Genomic DNA, 20637 nt, shown 5'->3' with positions numbered 1-20637 from the left:
TTAACTCTTTTGATAAGAGTGTTGTTCAAACATTTAAATTTGTAGGTATTCATTTTGTACAGCTTCTCTAAATTTATTTTGAGAAGCTAATCTATCCCTCGGAATAGCTGTGTTTTATATTGTAACATACCGATATTGGCTGATCAGAAAAAAAAAATATCGTGACAGGATTTTTCTCGTATCGCCCAGTTTTAATCTTAAGCAATTTTCTTCTCTCTTATTTATTTTATTTTGCAAATGTTGCAATGGAGTTTGTCATGGTAACAAATGAGCATTGAGCATTTTGTTGTGGCAACAACCTGAGAAGAAACCTTTACCAGGCCTCCTCATAAAAAAAAGACGGTGTCTAAATGTGCTCTTAAAGCAGCATTAAAATTTCTCTGCAAATCTCAGTCTTGTTGGCACATAAAACAAATCACAACTTAGGGAGCAAACATGTTTTTTTTAACTCAAAAATTGATTTACCCGTAACTATTGACAGAAAACAAACCTATATTAATTTTTTATGTATGATGCAGAAGCTTGCAGGACGCAACAACAAACATGTTTAAAAATCCTTAATGCATTTCTGATCAGGTTTCAGAAGTAAACAGTGCTTCGGGTTTTGATGAATTGATGAATTTCATTCCTGTTATTTCTGAGTAAATCTGATTTGAATTCGTTTTTAGCTTGCAGAGTGTAAAGCCCATGTTTGTAATTTTATATTCCTGTCACCTCACCTTCCATTGCCTTGATAAAGGTTTGTTTTTTTGTTGTTTTTTTTGCTGAATGTTGGGTTATTGTTTTTTAAACTGTCAGAATGCAGACTGGTGCAGGTTTGGCTGTTTGTCTACTCAGCACATTCGGTGGGGATGGCTCACTTGTCAAGACGAGCTCAGGTATGTTGGATCTGCCACGAGGAATGTAAGGAAACAAAGGCTGATGAAGCAGAAGAGCGCGATGCCAAGAAGGAAGTCTGAGCCAAATGCTTTGAATGGGAAAAGGGAAACGAAATGCTAAATGCTACTGTCTGTCTTGACGTGCATTGTGTGGCCAACACATTTGGCTTCTCAACATCTGCAGGCAAAACGAGGAACATGTTTGGATCTGAATGGATTCAGGATTTTTGTGGGAATCTGTGTGGAAGCCAAAGATGGTGGTGCACTAAAGATGTTTATCCTCATAAATTTAACAGCAGAACTTTGCTCGTAATCAATACTAAAATATTTACCCAATCCTAATTCATGAAGTGAATAAAACATGTGCCTCCAGCAATGAGCAGACTAATCAGAGTTTTATTGAGTTTAGCCTTGACAGCACGTTGTACTTTACAGATATCTGACTGTGTGACTCCTGTTGGTGCTGCTTACATTGAAATTGATCCTCATTTTAAATTAGTATGAAATATGTTACCTTTAAGCATATAATTTCTAATGTAGCCACATTTACATGCTGTATAAACAGGGATTGCATTTTACCATTCAACAAAAATAATCTTTTTTTAGTCAATTAGTATTACTACAACTATTTCTATTTGCTGAATGGCAGCTCAAGAAGGAAGATAGTTATTTTTGAGCATCTTACAAGAATTTTTTTTTATTGGGATTTAAGATTCATAAAAATTGAAATAACTAATATGGAACAATCTCCCATTGCTTTTTTATTACTTGGCTTTTGACACACGCTAAGGCTTTTGCTTCATATTGCTATTTTAAGTCTGTTTTCTTATTGTTTTTTATGTTTCAAATGCTCTTTAATTTTATTTGCAAAGTACTATGTTGCAGCTGTGGGATTATTAAAAGTGATTTATTAATAAAGTAGTAGAAGCAGTAAAATAAATGAGAAAAAAGCTTTTTTTGTAATAATGCCTGGAAATTAAAGCTTTCCCTCAAGTAGCTCCAATGCTACATGTTGGGTCACAGAATAAAGATAAATTAGTTTCAAAGTGGCAACTAAGTAAACATTTTAGTAGCCATTACAAAGTCCTGATTTGTAGAAAATGTGTGGACAAAGCTGAAAAGTGTGTGTGAACAAGGCAAATCCAGCTAGTCATTATGATATATCCAAAACCTGTAAACCTGTTATATAGTTTAAAATGCAATTATATCAAACACTAAGGCAAAATAAGTGAACTTTTGACTTTTAAGTAACATTTCTACAAGAAATAAATTTTCTCATTCTGGCATTGAGTGAATAGAAATACTTTTGTTAATCCTTATGGACATATTTGTTTTAGTGTCATTTTAAACTGTATTTGCATTAGATAATTTTGATTTATGTTACACAGACTATGTAGATTTTATTTTGAACTGGAAACAAACAGTACATAAAAGAGTGCTAATGTATGGCTTTTAAAATAAACACAAAGCAGACGAGACAGAATGACGACTGATTAATGAACTCTGAATCGTCTTCTGTTTGAGCTGCTTTATTATAATTAACAAGTGTGTAATGAAATTATTTGTTGGCAGCAAACTGTTGGTTTGTTTTTGTCAATGCAGAGTCATCCATCTCTTCATGGTGATTCATCTCAGTGTGGGGAAATGTCCACCCCTTCTTCTGACTCAGATCACATCTGGTAAAACTGAGAATAGTCCATATTAATCAGGGACATTTGAGCATGAGCTGCCTGCAACGTCATAATCCCACTTGTTATTGATTAAAGAAGCTAGTGTTTTTATTGCAGATGGACAGAACTCCTCCCATTGCAGGAATCTGATTCCTCATCTCCCCGAGGCTGACAGCATAAGTTATGTCAATGAGGGTCTCCTGTAGTGCAACCTTGTGTGTGTGTTCATCCCTCCAGATGCAGACATAACAAAATATATGCTGCAGCCTGAGGGCAAACACGGTGTGAGCAACCAAATCACCTACTGAGACTGATTACACCTGGCCCACATCTCCTCTCAGTGTGGAGCTTTTCACTCACCGCTTCTCACCCTATTTATTTACAGCCTCTTCCACTGAGTTTTGAAGTTTTGAAGACTTTTGTCTTGCAAAAGTCTTCATTCTATCAATTTCTTTTCTCCCAGCCTCAAACTTCCAAGCTTTTGGGATTTTTTGACAAAAATGTGGACTAATGGATGGTGGTGTTTTTTTGTTTTTGTTTTGGAAACTTCTGAATAAAAATTACTTCCTCCGGTCTGATTTTATGGTCTTCTAGAATTTTGGCAGTTCTAGTGTTAAGATTAGAAGACAGATCCATTTGGTTGTACATTAAATGAAACTTAAGACGGATAAATAATGAGTTATTAGATGAGTATTTTGGTTGTGGAATAAAAGGGTCTGTATTATGTGTTTTCCAGCCACATAGAATCATTTTAGGACAAAATCAAGTAATTATGTTACCTTCAGCTATCAAATATCAAATATGATACGTTAATATTTGATATATAACATGTCAAATATGTCATATATCAAATATGACTTAAAAGTAAATTTGACTTTGTAATTTAACATCTTGAAATTGGGCCTCTGTCTCTTTAAAAACTCCGGCTCTTTCTGAAACTACACCTTTGTAAAGTCATCACAACATGACTCCTCTATTAATCCTTAAGCAACCTTTTTACCAGCATTGTAATGAGAAGTACAGTGTACAATGAGCTCAGCAGATATGCAGTTCCACCAGGTGTTTGCTAATTACTGCTGGCTAGTCTGAAGGAGCTGAGTGGGGGAGCTGCTCTGTAATGTGGAAACTTGAGAACTGCAGCTCAGAGGAGAAACTGCGCCTCGAACGTGGTGTTTGCTCCATCTAGGCCACACGTGTCAAACTCAAGCCCCGGGGGCCAAATCTGGCCCGCAGGAGCTTTCCATGTGGCCCTCCAGACTCCAAATTACGTCAATTAGTCCTTCCAGTTTTTCACAAATCCTCAAAATTCACACAAAATTAACAGATCCCCAGATTTGTTTCTGATTTTACTGCACATTTTTCTCAAAATTGGCCAAAAACATTGGGTTTAAGTGCCTGCTGCCTCAGCCTTACTTGATGTGAAGTTGTAGTTTGTGATTTAAAATAAAAAAGGAAGTCACATTTGACATCATCCATTAGCACAACTGTCGCACAAATTCCTTACAAATATTTCTAAATTAGCACCACAAAATTGGTGATTTTGATTGCAAAAAACCCACAAAAGCAATCACAAAATCCTGGATGGACTGATCAGTGTGAAAAGATGTTTAATATTTTTTTATTTTAACAAACACTCATTGAATGCTGATACAAACAGATATTTATTGATATTTTAACAATTCAATGGGCTTATCAATAGATTCTGGCACAACTGTCCCTTTAAGAACATTTAGATTTTTGAAGTGACCCAAAATGAAAATGAGTTTGACACTCCTGATTTAGGCGTAAGGAATCCAAGTATGTTTTTGGTGAAGAAATAACATTATAACATGATTTAAAGTAGAAAAAATAAATAGATTTTACACAATAATGTCCCTTTAAGTTGTGCATAAAGGCTAGAACTACAAGCAAAATTTCAAATGACTGGTTGTGTAAAGTAAAAAGATGAGAGCTTAGAAACAAGGTGCTACATTAGGCGCTGCTTCCTGTAATCCAGCTCTCCCTGTTATCACATCCTGCACACAAACCACCAAGTGAAGGATTCACGGAGAGCTGCTGATGAAGGCGTCTTTCTTCTGCTCCACTTACTGCGATGAACAAATTCCTGCCCTGCAACCCAAATACACACCCACACACGCACGCCAACGATAAGACGAGCAGCCACCAGCGTTGGACCTGTTAAGAAGGCGGAGAGCAGTGAAGCACACAGCTGAGGGGAAACTTACTCACCCCTAACCTTCTTAGACGGAGGCTCACAGACACGCACAGGGAGGGAAATCCACAGGACTGGTGTCTGTCATGAGACTAACGCTGCAGACAGGCTGCAGGCTACTGGAAGCCTAGTCAAATACATCTCTATGTGCAAAAAAATATTTGCATTTCAGAAAATGGATAGAACTCGCACACAAAAACGCAGAGTGTCGAATCTATAAATGTATGACGAGTGAGAGAGAAGGTTAATTTACTGACTGGAGGAAAGAAGGATTTCAGTTTCTGATCTGAACTAATGAACGCTGAAGCTTAAAATTAATAACATTCTATGAAATATTGTCATTTTATAAATTAATGAAGGTATACTGCATCAATCAAGTTTATTTGTATAGTGACATCTTAGCAAAAAAAATATCTTGTTTTAAGTTAATAATTACTTAATTGATTAAAAAAGTATTAGTTTCATTGGCGGATTATTTCACTTATAACAAGACATTTTTCTCAAATAATCTGCCAATGGAAGCAGTACTGTTTTTTTTTTTACAATATTAAGTATTTGTTAATTTAAAACAATCAGTCAATCGTGTTTATTTGTATAGCACATTTCAGCAACAAGGCAGTTCAAAGTGCTTTACCTCATAAAAATACAAAGTCAACAACTGAAACATTACATTTTGTCGTCGTTACACATCAGAATGTTAATTAATGTTTCACTTAAAATGTTTCAAAAGCATCACTGAACAGCTGGGTTCTTAGTCTGGGTTTGAAGGAGCTCAGTGTTTCGGCTGTTTTGCAGTTTCCTGGATGTTTATTCTAGATTTGTGGTGCATAGAAGCTGAATGCTGCTTCTCCGGAAGGTTGCTATGGCAATAACAGATCTTTAATGTATTGTGGTGCTATATATTAACAGTATTTCAAAGTAAATGTAGTTTTTTTTTAAGTGATTTGACACTTTAATTACTTAAATATTCATGCTTGACTATATGATTTGAAATATTTTAGTTTGGATGTTAGTTATTCTGATTAAAAGAAGTTTAAAATCTTAATGTGAATGAAGCAGATAAATCATCCTTTGTATCAACCAAAGTGTGCATGTTTCATCCTCCTAACTGGCTCCCTAACTGAGACACAATCACATTCACAAAATCACTCTGTAGTGTGAAAATTGCTGCTTTTGGACACAATGTTTGGCAGAATGCTGTATACAGTTGGATGTTTTCTTAATTGCCCCTGGAAATCCTCCGGATGTTTATTTTTTATTTTATAAGATGCAAAATCTAACCAAGAGTTGTTGAAAAATGATGGTTAATTGTTACCACAATTTTCAGCAATAATATCACAATTACACATTTCCTGATGTCATGCAGCCCTAATTTCATCTAATGCAAAGGACTGACATGGATAGATCTAAATGACCTGAGCTGCTTCCAAAATCGACTCAGCTTTTCTTTGAGCAATTTAACGAGCCTCTCTGGGCATTTAGAGCGATGGTGAGCTGAAACGGAGCCAGAGTTTGTTGCATCTTTCTGACATTGAATATTGGAGATTTTTCTTTATTATTCATCACTTTACTCTGTGCTCTGTCACAAGAGGCTCAAGGCTACTCATTTAACCAAGTCAATTAGTAGTTTGAAGTTTGTTGTAATTACAAGACACTAATTAATGTGAAAAAGTAAAGTGAAAGTAATAAAAACTGCTTTAGTGTTATTTATTTTTTTAGATAGGTTTAGAGATGTTTGTTAATGTTTTACGAGTGAATTTATAAAAAGAAAAAGTATTTCTTTTCATCCCCACAGAATAGTATTACTAATTTAAAATGAGTAATATTATGTTAAGTGATGCCTTAGGTAGACAACCTATTTTTGTCAGTTTCAGTTTCTTTATTATTTATTTTACCTCGGCTGTTCATTTCCTAATTATACTGACTGAACTAATTAAAGTTGTTTTTACATGTTTGGTCATTTCAAATTCAGTACATTTAAAAAAAAGAAAGAAAAAAGATTCAAGTCAGATTAGCACTGTGTTTCTTCTGTATGGGATCGGTAACGGCCGATAATAAAAGCCTCTGATTTCAGTATTGGAAGTAAAAAAAGTGTATTGATGCATCCCTATTTTAACCGTAACCCTGCATCATCTGAAAGTCACAAATTATGTATCTGAAATTAATTACAACAAAAAAGAGATTAGGATGTTGTAAAGATGTTTGCATGTCTTAAGATGAGGGTGTCAGGGTGTGGAAGGTACTCTAGCTGTTAATTTGTTGTAATTTCAGGTGTCACTTGGTTGTAAATTAGAGTAATGTTGAAAAACTGACTAATTTAGTTATTGACTCATAAAAATGTATGCATTTCAATTACGTCTCTCCTTCTTTTTAAAGGTGAACAGCTGAGGATGTGTCCTCAGGGTCCCACTTGCTGCACCATCACCATGGAGGGAAACCTGGCCAGTCTGAGCGCCCAGGAGACCGAGGGACTGATCAGAGAGGCCGGCAGGTCCCTGCAGGCAACTTTCAACAATCTCCACAGGAGCTTTGACAGTAAGTAGGGTGTTGGTGTGTGAGTGCATACAAGACACTCATTACTGCCAGAGCTCAATAACAAACCTTCAGAAGCGCACCCAGAGGAGCGTGACATTTGTGGGTTGGGTATTTGCGAAGTTGTGTTTGGCGGTCAATACCGCAGCTTCAATAACAGCAGTGATTATGTGTGTGTGTGTGTGTGTGGGTGTGTGTGTGTGTGTGGATGCAGGTTTGTGTGTCCTGTGTGACAAGAAGACCCCTGCCTGGGCGCTATAATGAGACCGGAGTCAGCCAGACACAATGAAATGCGATAAGCCGATCCACTGATCTTTAGGGATATACACACACACACACACACACACACACACACCCCCGCCAACACCAGAAAAAAGGTTGCCCCTGGAGGCAGTAGCTAGTTCAGCTAATGAGCTGTTGACCCATCGAGGAGTCGAGGCTGCAGATCAGTGAATATCAGAGGCAGAGGGCGATGTAGAGAAGAAGAAAACTGAGAAGTGCCTCCAATACCAACATGGAGACACAAACACAGCAAGTGAGAACAAATCATCGGCGCTGAGCAGAAACAGTGAGTCAAAACGCAAAAATAAAGACAGAGACTGGGCAGCAGGAGGACAAATTCAGAGCAAGACATTATTATTATTAGTCTAAGGCGTAAGGCCTTGTGGACTTGCAGTAATGTGGCTGTCCATCTGGTTGTGGTTACAGCAGCCTGGCAGCAGTCCACAGCCTTTGAAGCCATTATAGTACAGAGACAGCACTCTGATTCTCTAATATTCTCTGTTTTTTCTCATTGTCACTTTGTATCCATCTGACAGAACCGGAGATATTAAAGGAACCATTACAGAGCAAAGTGCTCAGTACCATTAAAAGTATTGCCATTTTTAGATATCCTAGTAAAGGATCTGCCATTGTGGACTAAAACCACACTTAACATTTGGAACAAAGTGCGAATTTCTTTCAAGCTACCAAGAGGTTTGTCAATATTAACAAGCATTGGACATATTAAATCCTTCACACCCAATTTCTTAGACAAAAAGTTTTCTAAATGGGCTGAACAGGGGCTTACATTCCTTCATCAGTTGATTGACAGGAACAATCTTATGTCATTTGAAGAGTTATGTAGGAATTTTCATCTCCAGAAAAATGATTTCTTTAGATATTTACAGTTGCGCTCTTTTTTGTCTGCACACAGGGACTGGGAAAGAGTACTAAATCCCACACCAATAGAAAACCTCCTAATCCATTACCAGAAAGGGGGAGGAGATAAAAAATTGATAACAAAGTTATATAGTGTATTCCTGTCAATGAACCTTAACAAACCCACTTGGACAAAACAAAGATGGGAGGCAGAGACGGCCAAAAAAATCTCTGACGAAACATGGGAGGAAGTTTGGACTGAGGCACATAGAGTTACAAACTCAAATACGTGGCGGGAATATAAATGGAAAATTATTAGCAGATATTTCAGGACCCCAGATGTAGTTTCCAAGATGGATCCTAAAGTACCAAGCTTGTGTTGGAGAAACTGTGGCTCAGCGGTCCCCAATCATACACACATTTTTTGGTCATGCCCCAAACTTCAAAACTTTTGGGATGAGGTGTACAGGGCTATAAACCAAATCTTCCCGGAAGTTATACCAAAGGATGTTACAGTTGCGTTACTTGGTATTATACCAGATGGTTTGCAAGGACGGACCAAAGTATATCTGTTAAATATCCTTTTTACAGCAGCCCTGAAGTGCATTACAATCAGGTGGATGCAGTTGGAGCCACCTTCCTATGACTTATGGATCCAAAAAGTAAGGGAATTGTATAAAATGGAACAGATAACCTAGTCATTAAGACTTCAAAAAACCACTTTTAGTCTGCGCTGGGGGCCAGCAGAAGCTCTGTTGATGTAAATAAGCCTAACAAGTTTGTCTCTTGGCATATGGTGTTTAGCTATCCTGCCCAAAATGTATCTTTATTTTAATGTTGTATGGTGAGGAGTCTACAAATGTGATGCTGAGGTTGTAAGATATCATGCCAAGATGTTTATTTTATTTTATGGAAGATTTCATATTGTCAACACTTGTGTTATGTACCATTGATGTACGGCTGTATTATTGCTCTGTAAAAATAAAAATAAAAAATGTAAGTTCTAAAAAAAAAAAAAAGGAACCATTACAGAAAGGTTGTTTTGTTTTTTTTAATTAGGCAAGAAAAAGAAGCTCAAGCAATAAAAGTAACCAGTTTACAAAATGAACGCATTTGTAAAGATATGAAGTTATTAAACTGAACTGGGCTGTGTGTTTGGATCGGACTGAATTTAATGAATCTGACTCATCTGAAGTTAGTTTAGACGACTGAATGTTGTAAAGGCGGGAAGGGAAGAGCAACCAGCCTAAAACATCTGCCAGGTCGTGTCCATGCAGTGGTGGAGTGGGAGTGGTTGCTGTGACAACCCAGAGGTAGGAAGTGCCAAACGGACAACAACATTGCGTGATGTAGAGAGCAGCATTTATACTGCTTGAACTTTTTCACATTTGAATTCTCGTAGCTAAAAGTGTGAAGTTGAGTAACGATTCTTCAAACCGATTTCAGGATCTGGTAAATGGCTTAAAGAAGAGTCTCACTAAAATTAAACACTCACTATTTGGCTACTTTCACACAGCAGGACTTGATGGTCAGTTCTCTTTCTTTTTTCTTTTTTTTGCTGTGTGGTTGTTCATACTGCTAATTAAACCATGGTGAAACTTCTGTTTGAACAGTTTACCAAATCAGCCCACATGCACAGAAGAAGAAAATCGTTGACGTCACACAGCAGTGAACAGTTTACAGAAGTAGGACTGAGCCGTTTATGGATCAATTTTAAAGTTTATTCAGCAATGGGATCCGACAGGATCGTCACAAGACGAAGGACGCTAACAAAAGGAAAGCAAGTTTTTTTTGGGACATTTACTGAAACTTCTGAGTTTTTGTAAATTTCAGTGACGCAGACTTCTTTCATAATTTTAAAATGTCTATAATATGTCCTGATTTACCCTGTGTGGCTTTTTCTGGTGCAGAATTATGACACATGTCTCACGTCAATCACATAAAAGCTGGAGAAAACGCGACATGACCGTTCAGACTGCAGACGTTTTGAAAACAATCGGAAACGGATCCAATTTAGTACCACATATGGAAGCGACAGAGCAGATTTTTTAGGGTAGAAAGAGCAGAATCTGTCTTTAATCCACTGAACACCTGGGAATTACACCTGTGTTTGTTTTGCAAAGTGCATTGAGATAATATTTGTTGTGGATTGGTGGATTACATTTAAATCATATTGAATTGTTAAAATTAATTTGCTTTGCATAATTGTTCTCTATAATGTCTTTCCAGCTGATGGGTATCACTTTATTATCTGGAAAGAATCCAGTTACTTTTAAACTACCTTGTAAACATAGTAGTTGTGCATAGCTCTACTAAAAAGATATTAAAGTTCAGAGCTGGAAATGAAGTGACAGAGATAAATCTGCACAATTTAACTCTAATAGTAATTAGTTGGATTGTCCTTACAAAGTCTGGCGTCAGCTTGTTGTGTCCTGACCTTTTCCTCTGCTGTCTTTCTGTAGCGTATTTCACGGAGCTGCACGGCCAGTCTGAGCGCTTGCTGCAGGAGGTGCTGTCTCCGCTGGGCCCCCTGTACTCCCAGAACGCCCGTCTGTTTGCAGAGCTCTATGCCGACCTGCGTCAGTACTACCGGGGCTCAGCCCTCCACCTGGACGAGAACCTGTCCGAGTTTTGGTCCCAGCTGCTGGAGCGAACGTTTAAAGCCTCTGCCCTCACAGAGGTGAGTACAGGAATATGCCCTCTTGGGCCTTGAATTTGCTGTGGTTTGAAATGCTAGTGGATGTGCATTGACATGAAATGAGTTAAAAAATACTAAATTAAATTGAACTGAGCTGAATGCAAAATTTATGAGGGATGGAATGAACAGAACATTTATGGAAGAGTATTAGGGCCACTGAAAAAAAAGAATCTGACTTCAAATTCAGAATTAAAATTTTTTTTCTCAGATTTCTGTCTTTTGATATCAGAAGATTAATGTCTGAGAAATAAGTCAGAATTATTATTTTCTTTTCAGTGGCCCTCATCCTCTTCTGTAGAAATTGAACACAGGAAAATACCTAAAAATCCAGATCAGGGATTGTATCCATGGTTTTAAATCTGCATAAATGTTTGGTTAAAATAAGTCAAATTGCATCATGAAGCCTAATTGTTCTGCTCTGTATTTTCGGCTGTCGTCTCTGTTTGATAGGTCAACCTGTCGGAGGATTACCTGGAATGTGTTGCTAAGCAGCAGGAGACGCTGCGGCCATTCGGAGACATTCCTCGGGACATGAAAACAAAAGTGATCCGGTCTTTTGTCACGGCCAGGTCTTTTGTCCAGGGCCTGCTGGTCAGCTCAGATGTGATCAAGAAGGTCTCACAGGTGAGTTTTGTGTATTTGCGTTTCCTTCTGCACACGCCCACACGCATATGCACACACAATTAAGAAAGCCCTTCCTGTTGAGGACAAACATGAAAACATCAGCTCAGTTACGGTTTGCATTCTGGTAACTGTGCCAGAAGAAAATGCCATCTGAACTATTGATAATTTGGCTGTTTGTTTGGGAATGTGTCTAATGTCTGCTGGGCCGATTCCCAGGAAATCACATGTGGTGGCTGTGTGGTTGTCACACCCAAACTGTGAGAGAAAAATCCTCCGCCCTGCAGATGGGAAACACAAAGATAATCGAAAACGAACTGTCAGCCTCTGCCGTCAGAACAAAGCTCTTTCTTAGAGGGTTGACAAGATTGATGTAAAATTATTGGAGCAAGGATTTTTTTTTTTAGATCTCAGTGGAGATTATCCACAAACTCCCACATGTGTGCAGTGTGTCTTCTTTTATGTTTCTCATCAAAAAGCATTTTTAATCATCAGGATTTTTATATGATTTTCTTTAATAATGAGTTGCAGTTTTACTAGCTTATTTAAAAAAAGATCAAGATTATAATCCTGACAAACTTGATGCAAATGCAGGATTCTTTGCAATCCTGCATAAGAGTTAAATGCAAAATATCTATCTATGTTTTTAAGGTTTGAATTATTCCTTTCTCCTTCCTGTGAAGAATTGCACACATTTCTGCCACCTGCTGAAACTTCCTATCGCATCACGGTTCACATCCAGCCTACATGCTCAGCTGTCTCTGTGACTGCAGACTCTTAATATAACTCAAACCTCATGACCTCACTCTGTAATGCAACATTGACCAAATTAAACACAAGGGAGTCTGTTCATGAGACTAAAGTTAGAAACTTTAATGAATGGCCAGTGCACATTTAAACTCATAATGTTTTTTTTTTTTTTACATTATATATTTTATGCAAGATCTCTAAAATGTAGGAATAAAATCTTTCTCATGGGAAGCCAGAGTTTAAATTGTTTCCTTGAATAAAGATGTTTAAAAATAGATTTCTAATTGTTCCCATTATTTGTTTTCTAATAGTTTAGTGGCAAATGTTTGGGCCGTAATCCCTTTTTGTTCATGCAATGATATGTAAATACTGCCCTCTGTTGTCATACCTCGGTACTGTGGAGTAAACCATTGGGAATAAAATGCATCAAAAGCATTCTGAACATCCCCATAAACCTCCGTCTTTTAATCTGACGGGTCTGATTCCAGGTGTCTCTTGCTGAGGAATGCACCAAGGCCCTGATGAAACTGGTATACTGCCCTCACTGTCGCGGCCTGGCCTCGGTCCAGCCCTGCTCCAACTACTGCTCAAACGTCATGAAGGGCTGCCTGGCCAACCAGGCTGACCTGAATCCGGTGTGGCAGGAGCTCATCGGTAAGACGCACCAGCCAATCCTCAACACATCTTATTGTTTGAGACGTAATCAATTAGACTGCAATATGCCAAGACTGAAATAGTTAGAATATTGTAAAAAGGTTAAACTCATATATCATAAATGGAGGGTGGCAGCATTTTTGCTGCAAGAGCAACTGGTGCACTTCATAAAATAAACGGGATCATGTGGAAATATGGAAGCAACGACTAAAGGCATCAGTCAGAGAGTTAAAAGCTCAGATGACCGGAGCTTTAAAGTGGTCACAAAGTGGCTTAAGGACAACAAAGTCAATGTTTTGACATGGCCACCACAAAGCCCTGATCTCAATCCTATAAAGAAATTGTGGGCGGATCTGAAAGGTTGTGAGAGTGAGGCGGCCTACAAAACCAGTTCCACCAGTTCTGTTCTAGAGAGGAGGAATGGGTCAGAAACCCAGCGAGGTCTGATGAGAAGCAAAAGGTTTGATCTAAGTCATACAGTTCAAATGCAGAGGTAAAATAATAAATGTATGTAAACTTCTGACTTTGAAGACATTGAAAAGATAATCTGACATTTTATTTCTCTCATTATTGTGGCATTTAGCAAATAGAAATAATATTAGTAATTCTAATTGACCTAAAACAAGAAAAGTTTCATCGGATTTAAATTCAGACAGTGAGTAAAAAGATGCTGCTTTATTTTGTGTATATCAATTTCTGATTTAAACTGTAGGTAGATTGTTAGTTTTTTGATTCCATTTGGTTTCTGTTTAACCGTAAAGCGTTTCTACAGGTTGTGTATGTAAAGCAGTGGTTTCTGATTTCTGTGTTTGTTTCTGCTTTCAGACACAATGATCCAAGTAGCGTCCAGCTTCAGCACAGAACCCAGCCTGGACGTGGTTCTGTCCTCCATCCCCATACGGATCTACGAAGCTGTGCACTATCTGCAGCAAAACATGGACACATTTACAGCAAAGGTAAGAGATTTTATCTTACAGTGTTAAATTAGTCTGTTTAAATGTTGTGTATAAATATTTTATATTTATTTATTATGCTTTGAATTATTGCTGTTTATTTGATAATTTTTAAGGAAATGAGATGCTATGTCTCAAATGGTATTATATTCAGATCTATTTGAGACGTTTGCCAGTGGCGACATCTAGTGGACTATTTTATTCTTACAGCTAACTGGAAATGCTCTTTCTACATTTGCCTCTGAGCAAGAAATTCATATAATCTAAATATTTCATTTATCCATATTCTCAGTTTCTGAAACCTTCTGAGAAGAAGCGTTTTTTAAAAATCTCTGTAAATAAAAAATTGCATCCAGTTGAAAAGTGAATTCTGTATGAATTGAACTAAAGAACGCTTTGTCTTGCTCAGTCAGTCATCTTCATTGCCTTTTAATTACAAATAATAAAATTTGGTTGCCTGCTGTAAAAAAAACATTAGATAAATATTGCAGCTTTGTCACATACTATTAAGATAAAAAGTGACGTGTGTAGCGGTGAATTGAGGATGTGGAGCTTTTGAGAAACATGGTAAAAGCTTGGGAATTGTTTCTGCAGGTGTTCCAAACATGCGGCTCCCCAGGTGAACCAGGAACAGGTACTCCAAACGCCCACGAGCAGAAGAAGAAGAAGAGCGGCTCGCTGACTGCGTTCGAATACAAACCGTCCCCAACGGCTGGGCTCAGACTGGAGATACAGGTGTGTGTCCACTGCATTTTAATCCTACAGGTTTTCTATCTAACTGACTGATATGGAATAAGATTAACTTTGTGTCTAGAGAACAATTTTATTTTTATCTGGAATTTTTTGGGATTATTATCCTGCTGAAAGTTATCAATCGCCTTTTTGTGGCTGCTTTGGTCCAAGCTAACTTTAATACCATCCTTTCTTATTTCTCTGTATTTTTTTGTAACTTATTTGAAGTTGAAATGGAAAATATAACATTTCCAAAGAGAATTGTGTATTAATCAGAGATTCACCGATAAATCAGTTACAATTTCTTCTTGATTTGCTAAAGAGTCTGATATTTGTCGCAAAATGCATCAAAACTAAGAATCTGCACCAGTTTTAGTCAGAAACGCATTAAACAACAGCAGCGACATTTACAGAATTTAACAGATATCAGTTGAACGATATAGAACTGTTTCTGAGTCTGTCCAAATCTGAAAAGACAGGTCAGACTTAAAAGATAAAAATCCCTGATTTAGTTTGTGTAGCATAATTTTAGCTCATTGCTTCTTGAATAGTTGATATTTAGAACTTGTGTGTCGTAATTAGGGTTCTGTTACTGTAAAACTACCACTGTAGATGTCTTAATTAGACTTAATAAAAGTTAGAAACTGTTTTATAGATGATCTGCTTCATTAGCTGTTCGTCTTTTTAATTAGAGTGAGATTCCTTCCACGGGATGCCACACACTCAGCTGATATTTCACAACCAGTTTTGAATGAATTAAACTGGAATTTAGCCAAATAACAGCATTTATATGTAATTTGTCTCTGAGAAACTAACACGTTTCAAGAAATGCTCAATGAATCTTAAAGTTAAACTGAGATTTTCAGGTGTTAGCACTGATAAAAAATGACTGGAACTGAACAGATTCTGTATGATGTGATGTTAGAAAATGTTTTGCTTTTGTTCTGGCTTCAGGTGTCAGATCTGTCCAGTAAACTGAGGGACATGCGGCAGTACTGGGTCCAGCTGCCGGTAGCGCTGTGCAGCAAACTGGCGGCTGAAAGCAACAGTCAGGACAACTGCTGGAACGGGATGACCAAAGCCAGGTGAGAGCAAATCAAAAGAAAGTCATCTTTAATTAATTTCATAAAACTAGTCAAGAGTTACTCTTTGTGTTCCCTAAATTTACAGATTAGTGTCTTATGTAAAGAGGCTCTTTTTATTTCAGTCAAATGCATTCATCTTCTGATTAAAAAGGATTAAATGGGGTGCAAAGTGGTGCAGTTGGTAGCAGAAATAAAAGTCCAGGGTTTGAATATTTGTCTGCAGTCTTTCTGCAAGTGTGGAAAAAAATAATTTCAATCACATGATAAAAAAAAAAGGTTCTGAAGAGAAGAAATCCAATCAGAAAGGGAAGAGACAAAGTATATTATGATGAAGATGTTATGATAGAAACAATTTGCTGCACTTAAATACAAGAACATTAAATCTCAATTCTGCCAAATTTAAAATTATACTGAGATAAAATTGCATCTATGGTTTTAAAAAGCAGTTTGTTGCACACAGATTTTTTAGCTGAAGCATTGAAAGCCACACAGATAAGCAAACCTCTCTCAGTTCACGAGTAAATGGATTACACAGCGATGTGACGCTGTGCTTATATGTGCATTATTCACCCACACTCTGCATCTCCTTGTGTTTAAAGTGCTTGGATTGCAGCCAAGCTATCAGATTTATCCTCTAAAACACATTCATTTAAACGTGTCTTCCTTATCTGAATAACGTGAGGAACCATGAAATATACATGAATCACTGACTGGGTGTGACAGCTGAAGGATGTATGAATTTTGTGTGAGTGTGAACTATTAGTGTGACAAACTGTTTAAAGATCTGCATCTCCCTCTGGTGGATTTACTTTAACATTTTTCTCCAATCAGGGATAAAATGAAGTAACTAAAGTGACATTGTTAAAGCCTAAAAGTGGTTCCACAAGTTTGAACTCTAACAATTTTTTAATACAAATTGCTGAATCATTTCTTGTTGCATTATCTTAAAATTGCTTCATATGACTTACTTTTTAAATCCAACTCTCCCTCAAGCAACAGTCCATATCTGCTGCTGACTGATGAAAAGTATGGGTTTGCTGATTGTTCTTAGAGTTATTTAAAACTAGACATGTTTCTTGTAAATACTGCAGTTACTGGAGTTTAACAGGATTGTTTCGCATTCACAACAAGCTAGAGACAAGAAAAGAATTAAGAATTATATGATTAAATTAGATCAGTTCTACACCTCAATACCACAGAAGTATGGGAATGTTTGTGTTCATTAGCTGATGTTTTGTGCTAACTAGGCAGATTTGCAGTAAAATGTCATGAAAACCTAAATTTAAACACATCCTGCAAACAGGATGTTGCATGTAAAGTGTCTCTCCTTCAACTCTTCTGTAACCGTCTCTAGTCATTTTGTAATCGGTTGTCTGTCTTTCATTTACTGGCGATGTGAAAGTGGTTCACTAGCTGCATTCTGCTCCTATCAGGTACCTTCCAGGGGTGATGGGTGACGGTTTGGCAAATCAGATCAACAACCCAGAAGTGGATCTCGACATCACAAAACCCATCATGAAAATCCGACAGCAGATCATGGAACTGAAAATAATGAGCAACAGACTAAAAGATGCACTGGAAGGCAATGATGTGGACTTTCAGGATGCAAGTAAGACCCTTTCAAATATTTTCAACATTTTCTACATTTCTGCTAACATAACACAAGAACGGGTAACAGTTAAGCAAAAACTGGTATTTGTGGGAAATATATTTCCTCTAAAAAGACATCTGTTAGTCTTTTACAAATCTTGCAAATATGGAAGATGGAGAACAAAAACAGTAATTGAAATATGAGAAGTCTTCTTTCCCCCCCCCCAAGTTATCTACGTTTCAAATAATTCAGCTTAGACTGAAAAACAAGTGGCAGCTGTTGTAACCTGAATAGAAAGTTTGAAGTTTCTTGAGAAAACTTTTTTTTTAAAATCACAGTTTAATTTTGCTGTCTCAAACAGCATGAACTACACACACGGCTCAGCGCCCCGTGACTGACTTTACATTCCTCCTACTAGTTGATTTACTCTACTCTTGATTACTTTATTTGTTTATTGCACATTACGGTACAGATTATGTCATGTTGAAGACATACTGAGGGCATAATTATCTGCAGAGCTCATAGATGAAGCTATGTCTGGTAAGAAAAGGCACAAATCTACAATTAGGGCAATTAAAAAGCAAAAACAATGCTAAAGTGTTATTATCTAATATTAATCACTGATTTCACTTGTTTGGATTCCTCCAGAATGAAAAGCCTTTTACCTTACAATCCAATTGCCATTTTCATTTTTTCCAATTCTCTATCATTCCACCAGTAAACCAACAGAGCAAATACTTGTTCTATTTATGTGCTCAATCATGATTCCTGTAACTCGTTTGCACTAAATTACAGTTGCCATAGCAATTTCCAGATGCAGTTTATAAAGTGTAAAAATAACGTCACCCAGCAGGACATTTTATGTGACAAATATTCTATACTCAAGCGTTGTTAAAGAGAGTCATTTTAGGAAAAGTCATGAAGTCTGAGCCAAAGGAAGTTCAATTTAAAGTAGTTACTCGAGGTTGAAAGCTCTCCGGGAGTCAAATTGACTCCTTCACGGCTGCATTGTGAAAATAGATGCAAGTTATTTAAATTTCCCTTGATAACTCTGCAGGTGAGGATATCAGCGGCTCAGGAAGCGGGATGTGTTTGAGCGGTCAGTGTGCTCGGAGTAGACCGGGACTTTATGCCTACGCGCCGGAGACCAAGCCAGTTGGAGGAGCGCCCACGCCTCGCATCGGCGTCTGCGACCTTCTGCTGCTGCTCCCAGTCACCGTCCTGCTGCTCCAGCGATGATGGACCCCCTTCACTGCTTTGTATGAAGGGGCCTGAGGACTGAACCATGGGAAATGGGGTTGAATGGGAGGAAAAGTGGAACGAAACTTTGCCAAAAAGACATTTTGTTGAATGGATGAACATTTTCCTTGACTCAAAGGAATGAAAATTGACCTTAGTCTTTACTTTGCTGCGCTTCAATGTGTTTTAGTTTGAATGTGAATTAGTGTGAGGTCAGTGGATCTTTTGATGAGGATGTTTGAAAGAAGACAGTAACAACGATGAAGAAGATGTCTGTAGCTCCAGTTTCCAGCCAGCAGGTGACCTTATCTGTGGTGCATTCACCAAGGATTTAAAAAAAAAATGTTATTCAAGTTTGTCTGACTAAAGCAAACCATGTACGCTGTAAATGTTTGTGTACATTACCTTAAAAACTGGCACCATACTGAGCCATGAATGTACAACATAATACTCTACTGGCAATGAAATCCACATTATCTGTGATGTTGACAAGTGGTCCATTCAGTCGAAAATGCATCGCACTCTTGAAATGTCCGAGTTTCTGTGATTGCATCAGTTTACCTTACTTTTACTTCAAAGCCGGAAATGAAATGTCCAGTTTTTAAACGGCGTCTTACCTTTGTAGATAAAGGAATGGCCTCATCAAAGCCTCCAATAAGCAAGAGCTAAAATCTGCTTATTGAGGGCGAGGAATTTCAAAGTATCCTGTTTCCAATTACCACAAAAGAAAACGCAATGATTGAACAAACTAACAAAAGAAGAAAAGCTACTGTACTGCTACTACTGCAAGAGAAGATTTCTTAATGAATGTGTTCAGAGGTACTTAACTCATCTCAAAGTGGCTGATTAACTAGTACATCAAACCAAAGCTTAATACGCTGCACACATCACTGTACACAGGTTTTGTAATGAGTTGTTGTTATGAAACCAATATGTCACAACAAAAGAAAAGGTTTTCCGGTTCTTCTAGCTGCCTGGGTTTGTGTACATACAGAATTTTTTCAAGATTCTTTCTACATTTGACTGGTGATATTATTTACCTTGGCATGCCTTCTTTTAAAGTCTGCACTACTTTCCTGTTACAGACATGTTAATTTACACAAATAGCAGCAGCAGTGTTAAATACGCACATACTTATGCAGTCTGGGACTCTGTATTAGGCGGGTTTTTAATCATCAGTGTATTTAATCACCTTTCATCCATTAAACTCTGGTTGATTGTAGCAGATGACAGTGTCACTCGATTATTCTTTGGATTGTTTTGGAAGTCCTACTCTTCGTCCATTATAATTAATTTTGGTTTGTTTTGTGTATGTTATTACTGGTCTGTTCTAAGTTTGTTAGCAAACTCTTTGGTTTGGATTTTGAACTAAAGACGAGTTCAGAATGTAGCGATTTGGTGGCCCAAGGCGGCTTCTCCTCAAGAGCAGCAAGAGTTTTGTTGCTTTGAATGACATATTTGGTTTTCAGCTAAAAAACTATAAAAATTTTGAAGATTTAAATAAATACTATAATTACTCATAGGAATGATCTTGTGATGTAGCTAGGACTGTGTTAAATAGCCACTACGTGTAAGAGTTGTTGCCTGGTCTCCTGTTTTGCATATTTCACAAATTGTAAATATATGAAGGCCCTATGTGTGACTTTTTTCTTTCTTTATTTCTTTATTTTTTTTACGAATGTGCATTTAGCAGCAATTGCATTCTTTATAAAATCAATAGGCCCATGTCAGGTGACCTGTATGCATATTTTTTTAATTTTAAAGAACATAAACAATTCTCAAGTTTTGAAACTTATGAAGCTAAAATAAATGTTTTTTTTTGTGAATAATATGGAGCAATTGGCCATAGGACATTTTAACCTACTGTAATTTATAATTTAAT

The 20637-nt window shown here is 37.3% G+C and overlaps 1 protein-coding gene and 1 long non-coding RNA gene across 2 annotated transcripts in view; both read left to right on the top strand.

Annotated features, from left to right (window-relative positions):
* Window positions 1-19982, top strand: part of LOC114151037 (glypican-1-like) — a 42935-nt gene extending 22953 nt beyond the window's left edge. The window contains exons 2-10 of the mRNA XM_028027921.1: window positions 7137-7295; window positions 10895-11112; window positions 11581-11754; window positions 12990-13155; window positions 13981-14111; window positions 14703-14843; window positions 15795-15925; window positions 17359-17534; window positions 18574-19982. Of these exons, the coding sequence (XP_027883722.1) occupies window positions 7137-7295; window positions 10895-11112; window positions 11581-11754; window positions 12990-13155; window positions 13981-14111; window positions 14703-14843; window positions 15795-15925; window positions 17359-17534; window positions 18574-18755 (1478 nt within the window). The 3' untranslated portion in view covers window positions 18756-19982. The remainder of the gene's footprint in view (window positions 1-7136; window positions 7296-10894; window positions 11113-11580; window positions 11755-12989; window positions 13156-13980; window positions 14112-14702; window positions 14844-15794; window positions 15926-17358; window positions 17535-18573) is intronic.
* LOC114151039 (uncharacterized) lies at window positions 232-3323 on the top strand. Its single transcript, XR_003596872.1, has 3 exons — window positions 232-878; window positions 2481-2557; window positions 2666-3323. It is a non-coding gene; the product is annotated as an uncharacterized LOC114151039 (long non-coding RNA).
* Window positions 19983-20637: the final 655 nt, after the last annotated feature.

This window comes from Xiphophorus couchianus, chromosome 9 (assembly GCF_001444195.1).
Source record: "Xiphophorus couchianus chromosome 9, X_couchianus-1.0, whole genome shotgun sequence".
Lineage (NCBI taxonomy): Eukaryota > Metazoa > Chordata > Actinopteri > Cyprinodontiformes > Poeciliidae > Xiphophorus > Xiphophorus couchianus.
The sequence above is the reverse complement of the archived record's forward strand: the minus strand, read 5'-3'. Positions and strand labels throughout refer to the sequence as shown.